Below are 25,510 nucleotides of genomic sequence, written 5' to 3' on the forward strand. Positions count from 1 at the left end.
TGATTCTGGTCCCCGGTCTGTCCCCACCTCCCAGGCGACCTTGGGCAGGTCTTCACCCTTGTTTGGCCCGTTTCTTCTTCTGTTCAGTGGCTGTGGGTGAAGACAGGCTCTAAGACCGAGGGCATTCTTCTATCACCCTCCCCAGCCCCTCACCAAGTAGGGTCACTGCACACTGGGGGCTGAGATGGGGGCAAGGGAAGGGGAAGGGAAAGGTCCGGTCAGCTTGGCTGGGTCAGTGACTTGACTCTGCGGCCAAGGCAGGACTGACTGGATGAACAGCGCCACCTGCTGTGTGGAGGGGGCAGGCCCCACCACCTGGGCCTTCCAGCCACTCCCCAGGCCTCACCGCCTCGAAGCTAGGCTGGGCTGGGGTTCCTGGGCTGTGCTGGCCCTGGCCAGGTGTTTTGTGCCCTCTTAGGAAAGCCCTCAGCAAAGACGTCTGGTGGGTCCTGCATTTCAGTGCTGTCCCACTGGGATCTTCCACCCCTGCCTGCCCTAGCTGTCCGCATTGTTGGGGAGGGAGGTGGGCATGGTCAGACCAGCCTGGTCCCCCAGTCACTGGCTCAGCAGTCTTGGCCAGCTTATCCTCTCTGAGCCTCAGACCCCTCAGGGAGGAAGGGGTGGCCAGCAAGCTATATCTTTCCAGGCTGTAGTATGAACGTGCACCCGCTGGCACATCTCTCACACAGGCAGGACTCCGCAAGTGGCTGCCCTCATTCACAGCGGGCTTCGAAGGTCTTCTACTCTCTCTCTGCAACTCAAAGTGTGGCCCTGGGCCAGGGCACTGGCCAAGCAGGAGCAGGTTAGAAATCTATACCTGGGCCCCATCCCAGACCACTGAACCCGCACCTGCATTTAGCAAGTGCCCCAGTGAGTCATGAGCACCGTGAACTCTGAGAAGCAAAGCTCTAACCCAGTACAGACAAAGGGCTGAACCTGAACCACCCAGACACACCTTGCATCTTGGGGTGAAACGGGCTCTGGTCCCAAGGAATCTGTTTCCCCCTTAGGCTTTCTGTTCCATCCAGGGAACAGCGGCAGAGGCCCTCCTGGCCCCCCGCCCCATGCCCACCCCCTGCTCTGCTGCAACCTCGACATCAAGTTTCTACACAGTCCCCACCTGAAGCAAAGACATTCGAGGCAGCCAGCGTGCTTCTACATCCGGTTTATACACAGCTCTATACAATATACAGAAACCTTTATATACAGATATATTTATAGAATAAGCTATATTAATTTCTCTTCTTTTTACAGCAATATTAGTTTGGATCTTTCATACATTAAGTACAAAAAAAGTCTGGGGAGAATGGCACGTAAAGTGCGTGAGGGTCTGTGGGGCCCGGCTGCTCGTTACTGATTGCATATGGAGTCGCCCAAGCCCCTGGGCGGACAGGCCCGCACACTTGTGCTGCAGGTCTGGGGATGGAGTGGGGGTCGGTCTGAGCCGAACCGGGCTGAGGGGGGTGGCTCAGATCCCCCAGTGTGGTATGGGGTGGAGGAGGGAGACGTGCAGCAGGCCCATCCTTCAGGGGCAAGGTGGGTAGGAGGCAGATTAGGGGTGGGCTGCCCCTGGGTGCCCAGGACTAAGCCCAAGCCTGCCCCAGCCCCAAGCCTGAAGGTGTGGCTGCAGCCTTGGGGGTGGGGGGGTCTGTCCCTGATGGCTCAGTCCTGGGGTGGGCGACATGCCCACATTAGAGGTCCCAGGACCCACCCTGGCAGAGGAGGAATTAAAAGACCAGACATCAAGTCTCTCCCTGTGACTGGCCGGGGTACTTGTCAGATCTTTCCTCTGAGAATCTTTTTTTTTTTTTTTTTTTGAGACGGAGTCTCGCTCTGCCGCCCAGGCTGGAGTGCAGTGGCGCGATCTCAGCTCACTGCAAGCTCCGCCTCCCGGGTTTATGCCATTCTCCTGCCTCAGCCTCCCGAGTAGCTGGGACTACAGGCGCCTGCCACCTCGCCTGGCTAGTTTTTTTTTTTGTATTTTTTAGTAGAGACGGGGTTTCACCGTGTTAGCCAGGATGGTCTCGATCTTCTGACCTCGTGATCCGCCTGTCTCGGCCTCCCAAAGTGCTGGGATTACAGGCTTGAGCCACCGCGCCCGGCCTTTCCTCTGAGAATCTATCTTGTCTGCTAAACTCTCAAGAGCCACTGATTTTGTCTTGTTTCTGTGCTGGGCTGAAGCTATGCCTCAACAGGGCCAGGATGTCCTTGAGTCTGGTGAAGGTGGGAGTTACACAGGATGAGGGGAGGCCCAGCTCCCTCTGTCAGGGTGGGCGGCGGTTCCCAGGACAGCCATCCGGGCCAGTCCCAGCTGTGTGGGGAGCCGGGGGCCAGGATTCAGGCCCCCAGGTACCAGTGATCATGAGATGGGGGGCTCTTCGTCAGGGGAGCCTAGGCCACTCAGGGAGGCTGCGGGCGGGGCCAGAGTGGGAGGGATCATGCCACCGCAGAATGAAGGCACGAGCAGGCAGTCAGCCGTGCAGTCAGCGCCTCGGTACACACCAGTTTTCCAAACCAGGGGTCAGAGCAGCAGGCGCGATAGGAACAGATGGTGTCTAAAGCTGAGCTTGTCCCTGCAGCCCTGCCTCGAAGGCCCCATCATGCTCCCTGACCATTTCCTTGGCAGGCTGGGAGGGACAGCAGGCAGGCAGGGCAGGTAGGGTGGGCGGCCCCAGCAGCCCCTTCCTCAGGAACGGTGCACACTCATGCACATGCACACGCGCTGACACTAGCATGCACACCCTCCCACCCCGCTTCTGGGGAAACACCGGGTCGCTACCTCCCTAACTGCTTCCCAAACCCAGCAGGGAAGGAACCCTTATGGGGACCTCAGGCTAAACCAGGACTGCTCCCAGCCCTAGGCCCCTCCCTGGGCAGTAGACAGAGGTCTCCAGCCAACACCCACCATACCCAACTCTTGGCCCCACCTCCTAACAACATGACATTGAGGGTGGAAGGCAGGCCTGCTCCCAGGAGGGTGCCCAGGCCAGCGAGGAGGGAAAGCTGAGGGGGACTAGGGTGTGTTGGTTCCAGATCCCCGGGCCCAGAGCTGCCTAGGCATGGTGGGGGTGACACCAAGGGGTCAGGTGGGGCCCTCAGAGGAAGGGAGCTCTTGGTGCCTTCCTTCTGCCCAGGGCACTGACTCTGCAGCTGGGGTGGTCACAGCAGTGCCCACCACCCAGTGGGTGCCCAGGATCCTTGGGGGTAGAAGGTAAGCCTGGAAGTAGCCAGCAGGCAGGGCAGCCCTGGGTGCCCAGGACCCATGAGCAGAGGAGGCAGCATGAGAGGCACAAGGCAGAGAAGGGGCGGCCCTGACCCCACCCTCCTCTGGCCCCTCCAGGCCCCTGGCTGCCTTGGGCCCTGCGCGGAGGAGGGCTACTGAACATGAGTGGGCAGGGGGCTTGCAAGCCCAGAACACATCCTGGGCCAAGCCCAGCAGCTTCTGTAAACATGTACAGCACTGCAGGCCACCTTGGCAGGGGCACCCCAGAGGGCTGGCCAGCAGGCACCAGATCTGGGGGGTGGCCAGGGCAGATGCCAGCCTGGACCACAGATGAGAATACATGTGTGCAGGACACTGCTCTCCCCCCGGCCCCCGGCCCCTGGCCCCTGGGAGAGCAGCCAGCAGGCAGTGATGGGAGGCAGCTTGCCCATGGCCTGTCCTGGAGCAGGGGGTGCCAGAATGCCCCCATGGAGGCCAGTCAGGCTGAGTGTGGCCCACCCAGCAGGCTGCCCAGGCTCCTCCCCACTCCACACCCTTTCCCATCTTTCCCCATCTGCGGGGCCAGATCCCAGCCACCTTGGCTCTGGGGGTCCTAAGCTGAGGTAGGGATACGGACCCCCAGCTCAGCAGCGATGCCTGTGCCTGAAGCTAAACTGCCCCTGCGGGGTCTGTCCTCAAAGCTGCCTGGCAAGGGGCAGGCACCAGGTGCCCACGGGGCCACCTGCTCCTGCCTGGGCCCGGCTGGCCACACAACAAGGGTGCTAGCGTGCTGAGATGACCAGCTCATCTTGCTTGGCAGGGCTGGCTCCGTGGCCAGTGGGGGTAGAAGTCCGGATCTTGTCAGCTGCCAGGCATTCCTGGCTACTGAGGCCCGTGGGCGTCAGGTCCATGAGCTCACCCGAGGAGCTGAGCGGGAAGGAGGGCGAGAGCGAGATGCCCGAGGAGGGGTCGGCCGAGCCAGCAAAGAGCCGTGGGGGCTTGGGCACCAAGTTGGGCTCAAACTGGGCACGGAGCAGGATCTCTTGCTGGCTGGGGGACTTGGGGCCCTCGGCATAGTCGCTGGTGGGACTCTCAGGCACCACCATGCAGTAGAGGTCCTGGAAGGAGCTGCTCTTGCTGTCCAGGTTGAAGAGGCTGTCGATAAACTCGGCGAATTCCAGCACCTGAGGACTGGGCGAGTCCCCCAGGCGCCCGTTGTGCAGCGCCAGCTCCCCACGGGAGGCCAGTCCGCCACCCCCACCCCCAACCTCTTCCTCCTCGTCATTGGCCGAGGCACTGGGGGGCCGCTCAGGAGTGACGCCCCCGCTGCCCAGGGCCGCCTCCAGGGGCTGCGTGTCCTGCGAGTGCTTGGACAGGCTGTCAGCCGCCAGCAGCTCAGTGCGTGAGCTCAAGGATGGGTTTTCCTCAGGGATGGCAGGGTCAATGTAGAAGAGGTGGCCTTCATCACGCTCCAGCACAGCATGGAGGCTGGGCGAGCCTCGGATGCTGCGGAAGCCCGAGGAGCGGCGCGAGTCGAAGCTGTACAGGGACTCAGTGTCCGAGAGGCTCTCCATGGTGGCCAGTGGCGCCCGCCGGGCCTGGAGCTCTGCTGCCAGCCGCTCCTGGGTGGACAGCAGCAGCAACTCCACCGGGTCCTGGCGGGCTGCCGCTGCTGCAACCACCGGCGACAGCAGCCGTCCCTCTGAGAAGCCCTCCAGGCTCATCTCAGACTGGGACTTGCTCCTGCAGAGGAGGGGAGAGCAGGGGGTATGAGACTCAGAAGGGAGAGGAGACCGAATTCCAGCTCCCTGGCTAAAAAGAACTTGCAGGGAATAAAGGGTACAGTTAATTTAGCAGTTGTTGATGGTTTGGGGCAGGGAATGCTTTTTTTTTTTTTTTTTTTGAGACGGAGTCTCGCTGTCGCTCAGGCTGGAGTGTAATCGTGCAATCTCGGCTCACTGCAACCTCCGCCTCCCAGGCAGGTTCAAGCGATTTTCCTGTCTCAGCCTCCTGAGTAGATGGGATCACAGGCATGCGCCACCACGTCCGGCTAATTTTTATATTTTTAGTAGAGACGGGAGTTTCACCACATTGGTCGGGCTGGTCTTGAACTCCTGACCTCAGGCAATCCACCCACTTTGGCCTCCCAAAGTGCTGGGATTATAGGCGTGAGCCACCGCGCCTGGCCAGGAATGATTACTTTTTAAAAACAACTCACAAGAATCCAAGATAGAAGACAAAATAGTTGATGCTGGGTTGAGCCATGGTGGGGGGTCCCTAAGGGGCTAAGGCCCTGCTGGCAGCACTAGGACTTCAGGAGTGCCACTGGGGTTCTCTGCACCAGAAGCCCTGTCATTGTACCGATGCGAGAATGAGGCTCCAAGAGACTGGCTGCTCCAGGTCACTCATGCGGCCACAGTGGAATGAGAGAGACAATGGGAGGGAGGGAAGGAGGGAAGGAAGGACAGAGGGCAGCAGGGAGGAGACAGGGAAGGGAGAGAGCCCTGCCCAGAGCTGCCCAACTGGTTCCATGCCAATCTCAGAGCCAGCACCCCTGGGTGCCACTCCCAGGGATCTCATCACTTCCTTCCTCATCCGGGTCTCCTCCTGGTCTCTCCCATGGGCTGCAGGCCTCTGCTGGGTGGGGAGCCTGGGGCTCCGCAGACCAGCCTGCAGGGAGTGAGTGATGAGGCAGGAAGTGGGTGGCTTGCAGCAGTCACTGCAGCCGGAAATGGACACTGGCTCCTTCATCTGGTTGTGCAGCTGCCACAGGAAATGCACAAATGGCAGGGACAGACGTCCAGGTGTCCCTACCAAGGGCCAGGAAGCAGCCTCTTGACCAGATCTGTGACCAAGCACGCAGGGTCTATGTGGGAAGGTCCTAGAAAGGCAGGACAATCCTCCCCTGGAAGGACTACCACTTAAGAGCCTTGCAGCCCTCAAAGAGTGTGTGAATAGGAAGGGTGCTGTGGCCCGCATGTGCATGCCCCTGTGAGCATGTGTGCGTGCCCCTGCATGTGTGCACGCCCCTGTGAGCACGTGTGCACGCCCCTGTGAGCACGTGTGCATGCCCCTGTGAGCACGTGTGCACGCCCCTGTATGTGTGCACGCCTCTGTTCATGTGTATGACTGTGTAGACCAGATGTCTGTGTATGTCAGCTGGCCTGTGTGTCTGGGTCTGCGCACGGGTGTATTCATGCATTTCCATGAGTGGCTGCCTGTCCACGTGTGTCCTTGTATATGTGTCACCACCTTTGTCTTGGTGTGTGTCTTGTACATGTGCATGTCTACAGGGGGTAGCATGTGTAATTATAACTAATAATGTATGTGTGTAAGCTTCGATACAAATATGGAAGTAAATGAGTGTCCATCTGTTTGGGTCTAAGTGTGAAAGAGTGAATCTGTGCAGGCCAGGCACGGTAGCTCATGCCTGTAATCCCAGCACTTTGGGAGGCTGAGGCAGGTGGATCACCTGAGGTCAGGAGTTTGAGACCAGCCTGGCCAACATGGTGAAACCCCATCTCTACTAAAAATACAAAAATTAGCTGGGCGTGGTGGCAGGTGCCTGTAATCCCAGCTATGTGGGAGGCTGAGGCAGGGGAATCGCTTGAACCCAGGAGGCAGAGGTGGCAGTGAGCCAAGATTGCGCCACTGCACTCCAGCCTGGGGGAGAAGAGCGAGACTTCATCTCAAAAAAAAAAAAAAGGAAAAAGAAAAAAAGAGTGATTCTGTGCTTTTGTGGCCCAGGGTTTGTGGGTCTGTGTTCCTCCCCTGGCTCATGTGGGATTCAGGGACAGCAGGCTGGGGGACAGCTGGAGCACAGCAAGAGAGCTCTGGAGCACAGAGGGGGAGTTTGACCCCTCCTGGGCACGTGTGCAGAGCTGAGCCCCGTGCATGCACAAAATGCACATGCACACAAGTTTATGTGCTCTGAACCACACTCACCCTGCGGTGGGGCTGGGAGTAGCCAAGGCTCACCTGACGCTGCTGTTGCGGTGGTCTGCAGTTGGCAGCTCCAGGGCGAGGCCAGCGGGCATGGGTGGCCCCGTGGGGAGTGGCTGCTGCTGGAAGATGAGCTCAGGAGTTAGGTCCACCTCGGTAGGGCTCACCATGACCTTGGCAGCAGAGAGCAGAGCGGTCTTCCCCTTATTGTAGTTCTCCAGCACCTGAGGACAGGACAGAGGAGGCTGGGGGTGGTGGAGGGACACCAGGCCCCATTCTGGGGCCAATGTGGAGCCAGGGCCCAGGCCTCTCAGGCTAAGCAGAGCCTCATGGAGTCACCTGGGTCCCACTCTCCTCCTCCCGAGGGCACCACTCCCCAAGGCCTGAGACTTGCCCATCTGGTCACAACTTGCCCCACAGCCCAGCGAGTGCTCCTGCCCTGCCTGCCTTCAGCCTTTCCGCAGACAGGGAGTGGTTGTGGCTGTCGCTGCTTGCCCATGCATCTGTTAAGTGCCAGGTGGCCTTCAGGGCCTCTGAGCTGAGCCTGCCTAAGGGACAGGCCCCTGGGAGTCTCCTTATCTCCTCCCCACCATGGGGCAACGTGGTGATGTGGAGAGAGCCAGGGGTGTGAGGTTGAGGTATTTGAGTGGGGCTTTCTGGTCCAGCTACCTACTTCTCTGAGCCCCAGCACCCATGTCTGTAAAATGGGGCAGTGATCCGACGGTGCTTACGGGGTTCTGATGGGGTGACAGTGCCTTGTTCCCTGGTGACACCCTGCTGGGAACTGCCTCACCTTGTTGAGCCCCTCCATGACCACATAGGGCAGGTGCTCGTGCAGCATGGCTGGCGAGATGATCACCTCATTGAAGGCCTTGTTGTCGCCCCAGATGGCGAAGTACGTGGGCTCCTCCTGCTCACAGCAGCTGAGAGGGACGTGGGCAGAGGGGAGTTAAGGATAGGGTGGTGGCCTGTCCCTCAGCTCCTGGCTCTGCTCTCTGCCCTGCTCAGCAGGGCTGGCATGGTTTGGAGGCCCCTGGCCTGCCTGGCAGCAGGGCTCTGTTCCCTGGCCTGGCTCCTGCCCTGCCCTCAGCCTGGGAAAGGCTAACCTTGAGCCTCAGCCATGGTCCCTCCACAGCCTTCAACCAGCTTTTGGCCTGGGTCACACCCGTTCCACCTGCTGCAGGGCCCAGCTCACCAGCTTTGTGTCAGGCGAGGAAGCGGACCCTGGAGGGAGGAGCCAGAGCCCAGCTGTCTGAAGGAGTGCAGTGGGAAAGGTCTGCCCACTTATCTGCTCCTGTTCTCTTTCCTGGCGCGGCCCCCACCTTGCTCACAGCTGTCTTCGAGGAATCCCCTTGATGAAGCCAAGTGACAACTGAGGTGTGAGCTGGCCAGGGCCTGAGGGGTGAGCCCTCCAGGGCACCTACTTTTAAATGGACCATGAGTGGGGAGAGTTGCCCTGGGGGACACCAGGGAAGGGCTGACACTGGAGGTGAAGCCAAACTATGGAGAGAGACGCCTGGAGTCCTGCTCAGGGCTGGCCTTTTGTTCCATTTCCAGAGCCCGATGCCGGGGAAATCCCGCCATGGAAGCCCTGGCCCATCTTCTCCCAGCCCCTACCCCCAGCCCCGAGGGGTGACTAAGCCAAGGCCGGCCCTGCCCTCCACGGCCGCTACCCCCTGCAGCAGCAGACCCTGGCAGAACCTACCAGCACTGCTCCGCAGGGTGGTTGTGGACCACGTGGATGATGCGGCCAGGCGGGTAGAGTGGAGTGCTGGCTGAGAGGGCGATAGTTAGATCGCTGGGGTGGGTCCAGAGCCGCGTGCTGGCCAGGGTGGTCACCTCTACCTCCTCGGGCAGTTCCGACTTGGGGATGCATTTGGTGGCCCCAACGATGATCCGCCACTGTGTGGGGTGGAGTGGGAGAGATGGGGACAGAGCTAAGTGGCACTGGTTGGGGGGGCAGGGGCAGGGGGGCTGAGAAGGAGGGCTCAGCAGGTGAGAGGTGGGTGGTGAGATGGCAAAGGGGCAGGGGAAGGGCAGTGGCCGGAGCATTAAAGGTCGGTGCCCACCTGAAGAGGCAGTGGCTGAGGTGCACGGTGGCCAGACGGCCAATAAGGTGCCAAGGACAGATGACATGGAATTGTTGAATTTCAGGGCTGGCAAGGGGCTGGAAGCCCAGCCAACCCCTAATCTAATAGATGGGGAGACAGGCCCAGTGAGGGGAAGGGACTTATTCTGGGTCACTCCGCAAGTCCAAGACAAAACACACCCTGGAGTTGAGTCCAGCTGGACCTGCCAGGCCTGGCCTGACGAAAGCCCAGGACTAATCTGGTGGGAGCAGTTCCACCTCCCCAGAACCAGGCTCCTCCAGGCAGGCACAGTCCCACAAAGCTTTGCTGCCCTGCTCACCGCCTGGCACCTGGTACCTGGCCCAGGGCCCTGCCTGCCACAGGGTCTAGGGCACCAAAGCTGGGAACGGTCCAGACGGGGCTGAGACAGTGAATGGGCGGAGGGCTCGCCCAGGGCAGGGGGTGGGGGGCGGGGGCCGAGGAGGGGTGACCACACAGAGGACCCTCTCCTCCTGCGCCTGGCCTGCTTCAGTGTGCCTGGCCACCACGTCCCCACCCCCACCTGGCCAACCCGCCCGCCAGTGTCCTCCAGAGACCTGATGCGGATTAGGAAGGGCTGACCCTCTCCTCTTGGCCACAGCAGAAAATGAGAACAAACTGTACCCAAATCCTCTCCACAGGTCATTCCCAGCCCTCTCTGAGCCTGGGGAATCTCAGTCTTCGGCAGAGGCCTTTCCTCACCGCTCAAAGTTTCCAGATCGCTTTCTCCTGACTGTGGGCAGCTCCCAGTTCTGTGTGATGGAAACCTCTCGGTTCCCATCCTGATTCTGTTCTAACTTGTTATCTGAGCAAATGCAAGTCCCTCCCACTCTGGGTCTCAGTTTCCCTATCTGCACAATGACAGGGGTTGTACGGGTTGAGCCTAGGGAATGCTGAGGGTCTGACATCCTAAAGTTCCCATGACACCAGCCACACCCTGCCCTGGCCTCCCACGGCAGGGCCTTTTGTGCTTTGTCCCAAGAAACCAGTGGGGGTGAAGGGCAGGGACAGATGAGGCTGCACAGAGGCCGGGTGCCCAGGCGGGGGCTCACTTTGGGCTTGGTGCTTCGCTGCAGGACGTCCAGGAGCTGTCTGCGGAAGCCTTCCAGCTGGGAGAGGCCAATCCTGGGGAGGGAGCGAGACAGGGCCGTCAGCCAGGCCTGGTCAGGGGCTATGAGAGGTACAGGGTGAGGGGCAGAGGAGCAGGCACATGCCTAGCCCCTGGAACAAGAAGACACACCAGCCAGGGTCATGGGGTGGAGAGGCATCCAAAGAGCAGCTCCCCAGAGCAGAGTCGAGGAGTGGAAGGACAGGCAGGGAGGGCACCAGCACGTGCGTTCACCTGGGCTTCTCACCACTGGGCAACTAAGGGTGGGGAGGGGCATGGAGTCCCTTGAGAGACAGGAATCAGAGTGAGAGAGACACAGGGGCTGGGGGGTGGGTAGAGGCCTGGAGGAGAGAGGAACAGCCTGGCAAGGGACCGTGGAGTCGGGGGAAGGACTCACCTGGGGACGAGGTCTTTGCCCAGAACCACAGCAGTCACGAACTCCTTGGAATACTCCATCGCATCCTCACTGCAATGGAAGCCGAAGCAGAAGCTAAGGCCAAGGGGGAGGGGTGGTGGCGTTCCGGAATCGGGGGGCCCAGCCACGAGCAAGCCCTGTTCTTGCACTCCTGGGTTGGCTCCCGGGGAGCTGGCTGGTGGCAGGCTGGGCTGCCTGCCCCCTACTCTGTCTTTCCCGCTGGTAAGGCTTTGCTGGGTAGATCCTGGGGGGCGCATGGCATTTCAGAGCCCCCACCCTCCACTCTCCAAGCCACTCCCAGACCTCCATGTGACTAGACGTCAGACTCCCAGTCCAGCCCCTAGCACCAGCTAACCCTCAGCCTCCACTGGTCCCAACTGCCCCAGCCAACTCTGAGGCCCCCGATGGCTCACCTCAGCAGGCCCCCTGGCGGGGAGTAGGCAAAGCACTTGAGGGTTGGGTACTGTGGGCGCAGAAGGAAGGAGAGGATGGCAGCGGTGCCCGCACCCAGGGAGTGGCCCACCACAATCAGGCCGTAGTGTTTGGTTCCGCGGCCCTGGAGACCGAGAGAAGCCTGAGAGCCCTGCCCCGCTGCCTGCCAAGTGACTGTCTTAGCCAACCCAAGGGAGGCAGAGGGTCTTCCCACCTTCCCAGAGTCCTGGGATCATGTCTGTGCTGTGTGAATGCTGGGGCACAGAGAACCAAGCTAGGTCCCCATAGAGCGACTGCTTAGGCTGACTGTTCTAATAAACTCTTACTTATGCTTCCAAACCTTGCTCAGAGGTTACATCCTTAGGGAAGCTCTCCTGATTTTCCGGGAGTGGCTCGCTCCCTCTAGTCATTGCATCTGTACCTGGGATGGAGTTTTTTATCACTACAGTGATTACTCTGCTATAAACATGTGGTTACCTGACCCCATCTCTCTACCATTTCACTACTAGACTGAAGTCTCCTGAGGCCAGAGCCTGCTTTGCTTTGGAAAGGGCAGCTGGTGGCACCTCAGGAGCTACCTGCACAGACTGTGGCCAGCGGGCAGGACTCAGTTCCCGCCCCTCCCTCAGTTCCCCACTTCTCTCTGCTCTGTATTTGGAGCCTCTCCATGTTTCCTTCTGACCAATGATTCTGCAGCCATGAAGCTTAAACGCCGCCTGCCCTGAATCATCTTTGTGCCGCTGGTGTCTGGCATGAATCAGGGGCCCAATGACTGTAGGTGGGGCGGAGCAGGACGCCCACGGGACCTGGCACAAAAGAGGAGGGGTTGGGAGCCAGGCTCGAAGAGGTTGCAGGAGCCTGGCCTGCGTGGGAGGTGCGAGGCTCCATCACCCATCCATCCTCTCCTCTCTCTGCTGCCTTAGAGGAGGGGGACCCAGGCGTGACAAGGGCTTGGTGTCATGGAAAATGCCTCACCAGGTCTCGCCCAAAGGCCTGGGAGAGGACCATCTCCTGCTCCAGTTTCTTCTTGATGTACTCAGCTGAGAGGACCATTCCCTGGGTGGGCAGGAACAGAAGCAGGTGTTGGTGGGAGGCCTCCCAGTGACCAGCAAACCCACAGTGACCTGCAGCTCAGGAACTCCGCCCCATCCATTTTTCCCTTTGGGCCTCGTGACAACCCGGCTGGCAGACATGCTGACCGTGTCACTTCCATTTCACAGGTGGGAACTGAGGCTCAGAGGGGCGGTATGGCTAATGAAGCTGCTATGATCACTTCCCAGCTGCCTCTCAGGTTCTTCCATGGACAGGCTCTGGGCTGGGCAGGGCAGTGGGGGTCGCAGCAGTGGGCCGCATGGGCCTTCCAGACTAATCCATGCCTCTCTGACCAATCTCTTCCAGTAAGCCCAGCAGGCAGGGAGGAACCCCCAACAATACACGCCTCTGCATGCTGGCAGGGGAGGAAAGAAGCCCAGGGGCTCTGGGGTCCATGATGTGGGGTACCTTGTGGCCTAGCCAGGTGCCGTGGTGCCCCTCCACGGGGAGGCGCTCAGCGTCACCCGTCAGGTCAGTCAGGGCATCCTTGGGGAGAGAGGAGACAGGTGAGGGGTGGGCTAAAGAGGATAGGAAGAGGGAGGCAGGCACCCCCGGGGGCTGGGAGCCACGGGCAGCGTACCTTGGGGGACAGGGTCCCCCGGATACTGATCACCACCTTCTTCTTGTCATGGTCCACCGCCACGTAGAAGGGCGTTTCGTAGACCTAGGAGGCGGGCAGCTCGTGAGCCTGAGCGGCCCCGGTGGGGCCAGACTCGGGGAAGTGACCTAGGCAGGTCTCCTTCCCGGCCAGGAACTCTGGCTCCACCAGCCTCGGGGCCTCTGCCGCTGGAAAGGCTGACGGGCTCCCAGGGTCACTGGGGATCTCCTCCCGACCCCAGTCACAGGCCACAGGCCTGCCCTGCCCTCCTAGCTCGTTGCTGGCTCTGGCAGCCCTGAGTACCACCACTTGCCCCTCAGTCCAGGTGATGTCTGCCCCTCCCTGCTTCTGCCCTCACTTCCTTTCCCCAAAGGGCTAGGGCCCGGCAACCGAAACACTGGGTGTGGGGTTGATGTCGGATTTCCCAGCCCCAGAGGTGGTGCAGGTAGGCCAGGGTCCGGGGAGGAGGAGGGGGCCACCTCTGGTCTGCCCAGCTAGGGATGCCTGGAAGCTGCAGCCAGCCAGCGCCAGCCAAGCGAGGGCTCCTGCTGGCCTGGAAGGACGGCCTCAGCACCCTGGGCCCTCAGCTGCCTGCTCCAGACACCAGGCTCCCGCCCTGCCTGGCCTCACCGCATCGTGGCAGGAGGTATAGACGATGTCCACCGCAGTCATGTTCTCATCCAGGAAGTGGCGCCGGATGGCAATGGCGTTACAGCCACAGCAGTTGTCTTCCTCGATGGTGACTCCAGGGGCGAACCGCGGCCTCGCAGGACACAGGCAACACCTGGGGTAGGGTGACAGAGAGTTCAGGGCCAGGGAGTCCCTGAGGGAACAACTGTCTCCTGCCACCGTCCCTGGAACCAGTTCCAGTTGGGCATTCAGCCCCACTGCCTCTCCCAAATCACTCTTGCTAAGTCCTGGTGACCCCCACGTCACCAAATCCACTGGACACTCTTAGCTTTCCTCTTAACTGAGCTCTTGGCAGCACCTGACCCTGTGGGCCCTTCCCTCTCCCCACCTGGCTGGGGCCCCCTCCTCTCTGGGATCTCCCCTCTGGGCAGGGCCTACTCAGCGATGCCCCCAACACTGAGGTCCTGGGGTCCCTCTGGGGGCACTGGCTCCTCCATGCACTCACGCAGTCTTGTGTTTTAGACACCATCTGCACGCTCAGGAATCCATCCCAGGCCTGCCCCAACCCCCAGATGCTTCCATCCAATGGCCTAGCCAACACCTCCCTCGAAGGCCTGACAACCTGCCAGCTCTCAAACCCCTTCCCTGCTTGTGTACCCCAACCCTCCTGAGGTCTTCCCAAGGCCCCTTGGTTGCTTGGCCTCTGGCTTGCAGCTGTCTGTGGCTCCTCAGTCCTCACCCCCACGGCCATGCTACTCGGTCAGTACACGTGCTCGGCTTCCCTTCACACTCAGAGCTGGACTCCAGGCGTTCCCTCACCTCCCCTACCCCCGCCCTGGAAGCTCTGCCTGGGACTGCCATAGTGGCCTTGACTGGCCTCCTTGCACTTGTCCCTATGCTCTCAGCTCAGCAACAGAGTGGCCCTTTTAAGAGAAGTCAAGCCACATCATTTTCTTTTTAAGAGCCTACAGCACACCCTGTGTACCCCACCTGGCCCTGGTCTCTCTGACCTGCCGCCGGCATGTTCAGCAGCACCTGAGACAGCGTGGCCTGGCCCTTGCTCCTCTGGGCCTCTGTCCAAACGTCCTGTCACAGTGAGGTCTCTCCTGCCACCTCATCTAACAGCGAGGGCTCCCCAGGCCCCCAGGCACCTGGCTTCATGTGGGTCCAAAGCGCCCATGTGCTCCACCATGTGCCCTATTTGCCTTGTCTATGTGCTGTACACCTCCCTGCTGGGCAGTGATCACCACAGAGAGGTCCATGGCTGTATCCCCAGCACCCAAACAGTGCCAGGCACACAGTAGCCTCCCCTGTGAGGATGAGGCAGCCTGGGAGCTGGGCACCCGACTAGGTGCAGCTGCGCCTCAGGCCACCAGAGGGAGCCAGCACCCAATGGCTAGGGCACCAGGCGCTGGAGCCCACGTGACTGGGCCTGCCAGCTGTCACGGGATGACAGCTGAGATTTTATTAAGAAGCTTGGATTCTGGCGATGCTGGGAGGTTTGTCTTCACTTGGAACATCACCTGAGTGACTATTACACACTTTCCAATGGGGAGAGGCTTTGCTGAGAAATCCACAGTGTTTGCGGAGGGGACAACCCCAATGTACAATGGGAGAGCATGGTCCCCCCCACTGCAGGTCAAGTGGTGGCGGGCCAGGGTCTAGGGGCTGAGCTCCTGTGCTCGGCAGCTGTTCCCTCTCCAACCTCAGCCGAGCATGAAGCTGTAACAGTGTGGCCTTTGGAGACTGGAAGCTTGAGTTTGAACCCTTGCGGTGTCACTTCCTGACTGCAAGGGCCTGGAGGTCATTCAGCCATTCTAAGCTTCAGTTTCCTCTTCTGTAAGAGCAGGTGCTGACAGCTACTTCACAAGGCTGGTGTGAGATCAAGGGTCCAAGATGCAGAAATGGTCTGGCCTATTATAAGTTCTTAATAACGGTGGCTCCTCCCTTCTCTGGTGACAGGGCTGCCTCTGAGTCAGTGATCTGCAGGCCAGGGGGACCAGTCAGGGGAGCAGGGCCAGCACCCTGGAAGGCAGGGCCCTGGGGCTCATCCAGGGCAGGGCTGGGGCCCAGCCAGAAGCAGGCCTGGCTTGCTGTGCTCTGCATGGGCTGAGAACTGCTGCCAGGGGAGAGGCCTGGGCCTGAGGCAGATGGGCAGCCCTTCTCCCTCTGGCCAGGCTGCTATGGACAGGCTGGGGCACTGAGAAGGACACTGGACTCTGGCCTCCTCCCAACACCCTGGGCTGCAGGCCTGCTTCTCTCAGCCCCACAGGTACCTGGTTCTTCCAGGCAGGGGCCTGGCTGGGCCCTCATGAGTCTAGGGACTCTGCTCTCTCTGCAGCACTAAGGCACCTAATGCAGATACCAGCATCCCTCCTGTCTGCAGAGCACCAAAGAGCCCTGCCTGCCAGTGACGCCCTGGGTTCTGAAACACCCTATGGGCAGGCAGGACAGATACCACCTGTTACAATTTAGGAAACTGAGGCTCCAAGAGATGTCCTCACACTGCCAGCGAGTAATGGAGCCTGGTGCTCATTTTGAGAAGTTCTCTGCCATGGCTGGGACTCCCAGGGATGCAGGCAAGAATGCCAGGCACGTGCAGCTGACAAAGATAGGAAGTGGGCATGAGGTGATCTAGTCCTCTCTGATCAGTTGCTGGAGGGATGGTGAGATTCGGCCCCGAGAGTCACTCAGCTTTCTGAGGACAGGGAGGGCATTGCAGAGTAGGTGTGGCTGCTGTGGGTCCCAAGGGCAGAGGTGTCAAGGAAAGAAGCTGCTGCCCAGAATGCCAGTCTTTCCAGAACGGGAGCCCAGGGAGCTGTCCTCCTTCTGCCTGGCATGAGCTGAGGGTGGAGACACCCAGGACAGGGAGGGGTTCCTCCTGGAGCAGGTGCTCTTCTCTGGCCCACTTAGGAAAGCAGAGTCCACCCAGTCCCCAAGCGGTGGGCTGAAGGCGGAGCCAGGCTGCGGGCCAGGTCTGGGGCTAAGGCCTTTCCCAGATCCCTATGAAGAAGGTTGGAGCCTTTAAGTTAACAGGCCTTCTTGGTGCCTTTCCAGAGACCTCTATGGATTGGGCCTCCCTACCAGGAAAGTCCTTTCTTCTAGAAAGGCAGAGCACATGAGGGGAGCTGAGAGAAGGGAAGATGTGGGCAGAAGGGAATGGCTGAGGGGGCAGAGAGAGAACGCCAGAAGGGGAGGGAAGGCAGCAGTATGGGTGTTATGCAATATCTCATCTAGTCCTCTCCAAAAAATTCCACGAGGTATGTATCAACATCTTCACTTCGCAGATAAAGAAACCAAGGCTCAGAGAGGTAGACCCACTTGCCCAAGGCTGTAAGTGACAACATCAGGATTCAAACCCATAACTGTGTGACTCCGAAGCCCACAACTTCACTGCTCAGGGTAACACAGAACTAGAAAGGCTGAGGCCCACAGAGGCGCAGAAAAGAAGCCATTCAGGGCAAAGCAGCGGGCGCAGCCCCTTAGCCCTTCCTCACATACCACCCAGGAGGAGAGGCGCAATCGCCGGGAGACGGGACAGGGGTACTCACGAGCAAGACCGAGCCAGCTGGCAGAGGCCGCAGGCGGGCTTCCGCATCAGGTACATGGGCCACCCATAGGCAGCCAGGGCAAAGAGCATGTAGTAGCAGACCTCTTTGTAGCGGAGCATCTCTTGCTAGAAGAGAGGAGGCAGAGGGCAGTCACCTCCTGTCCTTTCCGCCTGCAGCCTCAGGGCCCAGCAGTTCCCAGGGTGGGAGACTGCAGACCCACCCCCAGGCAGGGAGGCGCTGCTGGTCCCCTGCTGAGGTGTGGGGCCCAGGCCTTGGAGGAAGGCCACTCCTCCAGGTGATAATTGCATTTCCCTAATTATCTCCATGCAACCAGAACACGAATCCTCAGAGATCTGTCCTGTTGCTCCAGTCTCAGAATTAATGATTTGGGGACAGAAAATCACTTGGTCCATTTCCTTGCCTGTTTTCCAGAGAAGGGAAGAGCTGAGGGGCGTGAGGAGTAATACCCCCACCTCAGCAATCAGTGCTGGGAAAATGTGGCCCTGAGAGGCCCCGGCCCTCTAGCTGGGCAGGGTGTGTGGGCCTTGAGCAACAGGGCAGCCACGCTGGGCCAGGAGACCAATCACCAAATCTCTGGCCCTCCTATTCTTTGACTGCAAATATCAGGAGCCTTCAACTTGACTCAGCCAGCTGCAGGTTCCCAGGGCTCCGGGCAGGGGCTGCGGTGGTGGGAGATTGGGATCTCTCCGGAGAAAGGCACCAGTTTGAAAGTCAGTGTGTCTGAGACCCGGCGGCCACTGTTGACACTGAGGAGGCTATTGGCTGCTGGGGTGGAGGGAGGAAGAGGCAGGGGTGTCCCAGCAAAGTGTCTGCCAGCTTCCAGTCTTTCCCGAGTGCCCCAGGCACTGGGAGAGGGAATTAGTCACCTTGTAAAAGTTAAAGAGGGTGATTAGTCACCTTGTGAAGTGAAATAGGTAGCACCTTGATCAGGGCCCGGAGGGGTGGAAACATCCCTGGCCAGCTCAGTTGCTCTTCAGGAACGAGAGTGGGAAGGAGGTAATTATCCTCTCCCTGTCGGGAGCTCCCTGCAGCCCTGGGGATGGGGTGGGCCCTGGCAGCCTCTGCCAGGTGGCAGGTGTGACCCTGGCACCTCAATGGGAGTCACTTGATGGGAGTCACAGCTCCCATCCCTGCTCCCTGTGAGGAGTGGGAGGGAGAGGGTGGTGAGAATACCCAGGACAGAGCCTGGCAAACAGAAATGGGCTGGTTTGGGGCACCTACTATGGATATGGCTGTTTTCAGAGAGGATACAAATGCCTGCTTTAGTGGGGAGTAGGGACAGGCAGGGAGGACTGAGGCTTTTCTAGAGGATTGAGTGTTGGGGGCTTTTTTCTTCTTTTTAAGGGACAGTGCAGCTGGAGTGCAGTGGCAATCATAGCTCACTGCAGCCCTGATCTCCTGGGCTCAAGCAATCCTCCTACCTCAGTATCCCAAGTAGCTGGAGTCACAGGCATGTGCCACCATGCTTGGCTTTTTTTTTTTTTTTTTTTTTTTACAGAGACAGGGTCTCACTATGTGGCCTAGGCTGGTCTCAAACTCCTGGCCTCAAGCAATCCTCCCACTTTGGCCTCCCAAAGTGCTAGGATTGCAGGTGCAAGACAGCACATGTGGCTTAAAGGACGGAGACTTCTAAGAGACGGAATCCTTTCCATTAGCATCCTGGCTGGCACTGAGGCTTCCTGGCACTGTGATGGGAATGGCTTGCATCCTCTCAGCACAGCTCTGGTAGAAGGTGTGCCCAGCGTCATTTCACAGATACAGGATCAGGCTCAGAGGGGATGAGGGCCTGCTGGAGGTCGCAGAGACAGGCATCAGAGCAGATGCATGCTCCAATCGTTTGCTTCCTAAGGCAGGGCCTGTTTCTCCCGGCTGCCAGCTGTGGTTTCAGCCTGGGCTGTACTAGGCCCTGGGCTGTGCTGGGCCGTGGCCTGTGCTGGGCCCTGGGCTGGGGCCCTCCCACCATGGTACTGGCACCACCTTTCCCTATAACACACTGAATTTCTACGAAAGACGATTGAGAAAAGGTTCCACTATAAAAAAGCTCGGAAACCCAAGTACTACGCCCCTTGTGTTTCATAACAGCAGCAGGAGCAGTAAAAATCCTAGCAGCTCACCCTGGTGAAGCACTCTGTCATCTCAAGAGGCCAGGACCAAACACTTCTGAACTTGGTAAAGGAATTCAGGGGATTTGTTTGTAGAATCGGTGTGAGGTGGGTGGTTCTCGTGAGGGGCATGATCTGAGCAGAGAGGCTCTCCGGAGAGCCTGGAGGAGGGGGACAGGGCGGGGGCAATGTGGCTGGCACTGCGAGGGCAGCTGGCAGGAGCTTGCTTAGGTCATTGTGGCAGAGTGCGAGGGATGGGGAAGGGGTGGGGTAAGAGCTGATCTCTGACTCACCGAATTCTTGAGGTCGAGGTACTTGGTGTTTCTGGTCACCGGCATCCCAGACAGGAAGGCCAAGATGTCATTGTTTGCCTGTAAGACAGGCAGGTGAAGAGGGACAATCACTGGCCCAGGCCCAGCTGCACGGCCGGGAAAGGGGGCCCAGGCCCTGGTGTCCACCTGCTTCCCAAAGGCCAAGAAGCCCAAAGGGCATGCAGCTTCTAGTTCTTCCAGGATTCAGCCACTTTTCCAAAATCTGAGGTATCCCCATATTTCCAGATGCTCCCCTTCTACCCAAAACACCAAGCCCCTGAGGACATTCCTGGCCCACAGCAGGGGGAGGGTATTTTGTATGAGACACTGAGAAACCCTAACTGGGGTTGGTGTGCTGGGGGGAATGTGGGGTGGGCAGAGCAGCCATGTAGAAGACCAACTCAGGAGCTCACAGCGTCCACTAAGCCTGCGGTTAGAAGTCCTTTGAGAGCCAGCCCCAGAGGCAGCCATGCATGGCCCGGAAAGTCCCTTGAATAGTAGTCACGGAAAGCCTGGCCGAAGGACAAGCTCAGGAAGGCAGGGGGAGCCAGAGGAAAAGGTGACCTCCAGGGTGCAAGAGGGTGCATGGTCACTGGCGAGTGGCATGGGAGCCGAGTCCTCTGCTGCAGGGGCCGCAGGGAAGGGGCTTGGAAGGAGGGTGGTGTGGAGAGGTGACCTGGAGAGGGCCTGGCAGTGCTCACCTCGTCCAGCACGGCATTGCGCTTGGCCCGCTGCCGCTGCCGGAGCAGCACCAGGCCAGCAATGATGTCGGACGGCACAATGTCAAGGTCCCGGAAGAACTCCGCAAAGAGGTAGGCAATTTCTGAGTAGGCATCCTATGAGGTCCAGGAAGGCAGGAGGCAGTGGCAGGGGAGCAGGAGAGAGGACGAGAGGCCAGGAGTAAATCCCCCAGGACTGGGACGCTGCAGAAGCAGGTGTCTGCTCGGGGATCCCCTGGGCAGGTTCTCCCTGGCACCTCCACAGCGCCCGCTGAGCCTGACCCCATGCGGCCCTGTGCGCCTGTGACCCTGAGGGCCCTGCCCAGGGCTCTGGGCTCCTAGACCTGGCAGTAGCCTCCCAGCCCTCTCCTCTCCTTGGAATTTGCACGGTGCCCACTGTCTACCAAGAGCAGGCGTCTACTTGAGTCACTCCTTTCTGCCTTCCCAGATGCTAGGATCAAGGCCGGGTGGCTCTGGCTCATTTCTCCTCTAGCCAGCTCCTGGCTGCCTTCGCCCCACCAGCTGGGACCTTGGAAGTCCCTCTTAAGGCCTCTGTGGAGCCTGCTAGGTCTCAGGTCCCCCCCCCCCCGCTACCCACAGGCTGCTGGCTCAGTGATCCCCACAATGTGCCCTAGAAGGGGGGTGTTCTCTCTGGTCCAGTGGCCCCCTTATGGCTTCTCTCCAGGTCCTTGGCCTGAGGACAGTGCATGTCTGGGCCTCAGGGCAGGAGGCGAGCCCTGCTGGCTGGTGCACTCTTAGTCTTCCCTTCCTGGCCCTACGCTGCAGCCCCAGCCCCAAGCCTCTTCCCTAACCTGTCAGGAGACGCTGAGGTGGGAACAACCACATGGCCATGTCTCACTGGGTCTCGCCCCTGGATGTTTGGCACTCGTAAGTGAATAAATCAAGGGCTGCAAATTCAAATGCCGAATGGAGCCAAACAGAGCCAGCTACTGCTCGGCTCCAGCTGACCGGAGGCCCTCCAGGACCCACTTCGCCAGATTTAGAAATACAGAAGTTTATGGAGACACCCCTGATTTTTAAATACTGGCATCCAATTAAAGTGTAAGCAACACAACACAGGCTGATTAAAACGTGCTTGGGACCGGACCTGGCCCCTGAGACCATCAGTGTCTATCGGGACCTTTGCCCTGGGGCTCCACTGTGATGTGCTATCTTTTCCCCAGACTCTGACGACAGCCCCAGCTCTGCCCGTGCACCCGGAGGGGCGGGCGTGCCCTCCACACAGCAGCCCCAGCCTCCATCCGCCAGGGGCCAGTTCTCTGCCCTCTGCATGGCCTGCCTACAGCCCAGACCCCTCAGACCGCCCCAGAGAGACCCAAGGGGGTGCTCCCCGCCCACCAGGGAACTCGGGGGCTTTCTTACACTTGATTACTCACTCTACGGCTCACCAGGGGACGCTGGTGGGCAGGAGCCACTCGAGGCTTCCCGGTGGCTTCCGTGGAAGGCACTTGGCTGTCTGCCTCAGGGAGGAGTGGTCTCCTGACCTCACTGGCTCTGCTACTAACTAGCTGTGGGACGCTGAGCAAGTCACTCCACCTCTCTGGGCCTCAGCTGCCTGATCTGTAAAATGAGGGGTGGGACTAGATGATCTCTAAGGTCCCTGCTCGCTGCGGGGCGCCCCTGGAGGATCCCGGGGCCTGCTTCCCTTCCCTCCCCTTGGGGGCCACCCCCAGCTGGCCGTGTCTTCCTTCTGCAGTGCCCTGGCATTAAGTCTGACCCTCTGGCCACTCCTCCGAGCTCCCAGGTGCTGAAGGCTATGTGTCCCCATCTAAGACTGTGCTAAAGGCCTATCGGCTTTGCCAGACCTTCTTGATTAATTTGCTGCTGGTGAAATGCTACTTTTCTTTGTCTTTAGGTCACCCTGACTCTGCATTATTTCTTCTCCTAAACTACAGTGTAAGTTCCAAGGGAGTCGATGCAGTCTTCACAGCTTTCTGTTCCCTTGACAAAGCAAGTGGACGCGGTCTTGAACGCTGGAGCAAGTGGCTCAGTGAATAACAGGCCCTGTGTGAGCAGGCTGTACTTGCTGCTGGAAACCCAGCTCCTTCCCACCAGCCCTGCCCCATCCTGCTTTGCCAAAGGAGCAAACAGCCCCTTAATCACCTGACCACAGGATGTGAGCCAGAGGGGAGCGACCTCCCAGTACTTACTGACTGGGAGTCCTTCGTCCGCGTGCAGCAGAGGAACACTTTGAGCCGGCGCGACCAGCTGGTGGCTTGACCCTCCTCTAAGCGGTGCCTGCAAAGCAGGAGAGGCGGTATGTGTGAGGTCAGAGGGCTGAACCAGAAAAGCTGGGACCCAGACATTCTGGAAACAGGGCAGCCTGTTCCCAGGACCTTACCAAAGGGTTCCCACGGGGGTTCTTAGGGGTAACAGGGCCCAGGCCCTGTCAGAGCTGGTGGCCAGTGGCCTGGCTGCTGGCCAGCAGCGGCACTGCCTGACGGACTCCTGCTAGCCTAAGATGGTGTGTGCTGTTGGCCAAAGGTGGGTGGTTGGAAGAGGGAGGTGGGGAGTGCTGGAGAGACCTGGCTTTTGGAAGACCGAACACAGGCAGGCTCTGGGGCTTCAGAGCTAGGAGCCCAAAGTGGGGGCTACCCTGCAGCTCAGGTGTCCAAAGACTCAAACCCTGGGAGAGGTCAGCAGGGTACTGGGCCTCTCTGTCGTCTCGTTCTAAGGCCTGGAACAGACCTTCCAGAAAGACCTGCTTTTCCCCAGAAAGGATTTCAGACACTTACATACTTACATACTCTACTTACAGGAAATTTATGGGGCTGAATGAGGCTCTGCATTTCCCAATTCCTTGGATCTGATACCTAGGCAGAGGGCTCCATCCCTCACCCACATGGTTGCCCTTGTCTATTCTCACCCCCCAGCCCCACCCCCAGTGGGTCTGGCTGCTCGGATGGAGATTCAGGGTCTCCAGGAGTCTGTACCCAAAGGCAGAGCAATGCGCCAGTTATTCACAGAGGTTCCTCCTAGGCTGGATGTCTGCAGTCGGTGTGTTTTGAGCATAAAGATAACAGATCCAACATTAAAAGTGCAGACCTCCGAACCGAGCAAGAAGGGGCTGGCTTGCTTTTGTGCCATGTGCTGGCCCCTTAAAAGCCTGACGCTGGGTGGTCAGGAGAGGAAGGCAAGGGTGGCCCTCAGATGCATTCAAGGCACTTAACATCCATCTGGAGTGACAGGCCAGGCCCTTTCTGAGCCTCTGGGCTCCTCCGTCTGTCTAAGGACCGCTTCCTGCTCTCCAACCTTGGCTCCATAAGGCAGATGGCCACGAGGAGGGCAACAGGGTCTTCCAGGGCTAAAGAAGGTGGGTAGGGAAGGGTGCAGGGAATTGCTGCTCTGGGGACCTGCTGGCTCTTAGGGACTTGGACAGCTGTATATCCAAAACCAATGTCCCACCTTCCAGGGCTTGATGAAGGGACAGTGTGCTGGCCAAGCAGGATTCCCCAGAGCACTGTGGGATGGGTGGTGGTGGCCAGCTGGGCTGGGAGGGAAAATGGGCTATGGGGCCTTGGCTCCTAGACCTGACATTTTGGGCTGGGACGTGGCCAGAGCAGGCACGGGTGTGGCTCTGGCTGCAGTGCTGAGCTGACGTGGAAGGTCTACGGGGAGCCGAACACAGCAGCGCAGGAGGGTGGGATGGGGAGAACTCCTGCCGGGCGGGGGGGTCCAGGCAGCCTGCTCCCCAGGTGAGGGCGCTTGAGCCAGCTGCTCTGGGCTGCAGGTGTGGTGCCAGTTCTGCACCTCAGCAGCTCGACCCGGGGCAGGCGACCTGCCCTCTCTGGGACACGGATTCCTCATCTGTGGAATGGATCTCACAACCATGCCGGGGTTCACAAAGGGATTAAATGGATGAATTGTGTGAAGGGCTCGGCATGGGGAGCTCCTTACATAATGCACTGTAGAAGCCCCATTAACAGGAGGTACTGGGACCCACCCTGGAAGCCCCTGTCTTTTTCTTTCAACAAACAGAAATTATTGTGACACTGCCTGGATGCCCTCTCTCATTTTGTCTGCCATGGCACACTTTCCCCATCTTTAAAACATCATGCAAAATTCACGCCCTCTAGGAAGCTTTCCTTGACTTACCTCTCCCAATCTCTGAATCCTAGAGGCAGCCTAGCCTAATTTAACAGTTAGTTAAGCAAGGACTCTAAAGCCAGACAGCCTGGGCTAGTTCCCAGTGTTACCATTTTTGAGCTGTGCAACCTTGGGCCAGTCCCATCATCTCTCTGTACATCAGTTTCTCCACCCATATGATGGGGAAGATGACAGCTGTCTGGTGGACTTGTAACTTACTACACGCAATGCTTGGTTTCGCTGTTATTATCATTGTTATTATCAGCAGTGACAACGATGACAACAGTTACTATTAACTGAGCACTTACCCCGTGTGAGTACTGTGTTAGTCACTCTGCAGGTATCATCTCGGTTAAATCTCACAACATCACGAGACAAGAATTGTTATTCCCACTTTATAGACGAGGAAACTGAGGCAGGGAGCAGTTAAGCCCTTTGACTAATGCCCATGGCTCACACGAGGTTGGCATGCAGTCTGGGAGGCCTGGGATAGCCTCCTGGAGAATGGAGACCTCTGCCCACCAGTCAGGAAAGCCCACCCTGGGACTGCCCACCCAGCCCGCTGACTGACCGCAGGTTGTAGGTCCGCAGGTTACGCTGCCTCCTCTTGGTGGCTCTCAGCTTGACAAAGGTGCGGCCCGTGGGGTCAAAGACGCACAGGACAGTGATGCACACGCTGAGGATGACTACCCAGTTGCAGACAACCATTCCTGCGGGCAGCAGTGGGAGGCAATAGGCAGAGGCGCTGGGGACACTTCTCTGGCTCACCCGCTCTGAAGAAAGGGACATTGGAGGCTCCCTAACCCCAAATGCTGCTGAGGACAAAAGCCAGGCTCCAAAGCCCCTGGTCCCAGTCTCTGGCCACATACGTGGCCACCCTCTTGCCCACCCACAACCCCGAGGGCCACTCTTGGCTCAGAGCAGGCAGCTTTGTGGGTTTCCAAGGAGGTGTTGAGGAGCCTTGACTTGACCTGAGCAGCTCTGTGCCTGCCGCAGCCCACCCCAGACCAGGGTCCCCCAAGGGTAGTTGGCAGGCCTCAAGGGTGAGGGAAGCAGCCTCGCCCAGTCAACCTGCTGGTGCCCCCAGAGAAGCCACTTCCCTCTGGCAATACCCAAGCTGCTTCTTCTCTAAATTGATCCTGTCCCCTGTGCCCCTGGGGCTGCTGAGGCTC

The 25,510-nt window shown here is 59.2% G+C and overlaps 1 protein-coding gene across 5 annotated transcripts in view; it reads right to left on the reverse strand.

Annotated features, from left to right (window-relative positions):
* Window positions 1–1,149: 1,149 nt before the first annotated feature.
* DAGLA (diacylglycerol lipase alpha) overlaps window positions 1,150–25,510 on the reverse strand; it is a 67,128-nt gene continuing 42,767 nt past the window's right edge. For all 5 annotated transcript variants that reach the window (XM_007995968.3, XM_073015621.1, XM_073015615.1 and 2 more), the window contains 16 exons: window positions 24,910–25,048; window positions 22,403–22,490; window positions 20,214–20,348; window positions 19,495–19,572; window positions 17,079–17,203; window positions 13,528–13,681; window positions 12,880–12,963; window positions 12,708–12,785; window positions 12,183–12,263; window positions 11,189–11,331; window positions 10,758–10,826; window positions 10,305–10,377; window positions 8,850–9,046; window positions 7,938–8,067; window positions 7,181–7,368; window positions 1,150–4,945 (listed from right to left, as the gene is read on the reverse strand). In XM_007995968.3, coding sequence (XP_007994159.3) covers window positions 3,985–4,945; window positions 7,181–7,368; window positions 7,938–8,067; window positions 8,850–9,046; window positions 10,305–10,377; window positions 10,758–10,826; window positions 11,189–11,331; window positions 12,183–12,263; window positions 12,708–12,785; window positions 12,880–12,963; window positions 13,528–13,681; window positions 17,079–17,203; window positions 19,495–19,572; window positions 20,214–20,348; window positions 22,403–22,490; window positions 24,910–25,048 — 2,723 coding nt within the window. In that variant the 3' untranslated portion in view covers window positions 1,150–3,984. The remainder of the gene's footprint in view (window positions 4,946–7,180; window positions 7,369–7,937; window positions 8,068–8,849; window positions 9,047–10,304; window positions 10,378–10,757; window positions 10,827–11,188; window positions 11,332–12,182; window positions 12,264–12,707; window positions 12,786–12,879; window positions 12,964–13,527; window positions 13,682–17,078; window positions 17,204–19,494; window positions 19,573–20,213; window positions 20,349–22,402; window positions 22,491–24,909; window positions 25,049–25,510) is intronic.

This window comes from Chlorocebus sabaeus, chromosome 1 (assembly GCF_047675955.1).
Source record: "Chlorocebus sabaeus isolate Y175 chromosome 1, mChlSab1.0.hap1, whole genome shotgun sequence".
Lineage (NCBI taxonomy): Eukaryota > Metazoa > Chordata > Mammalia > Primates > Cercopithecidae > Chlorocebus > Chlorocebus sabaeus.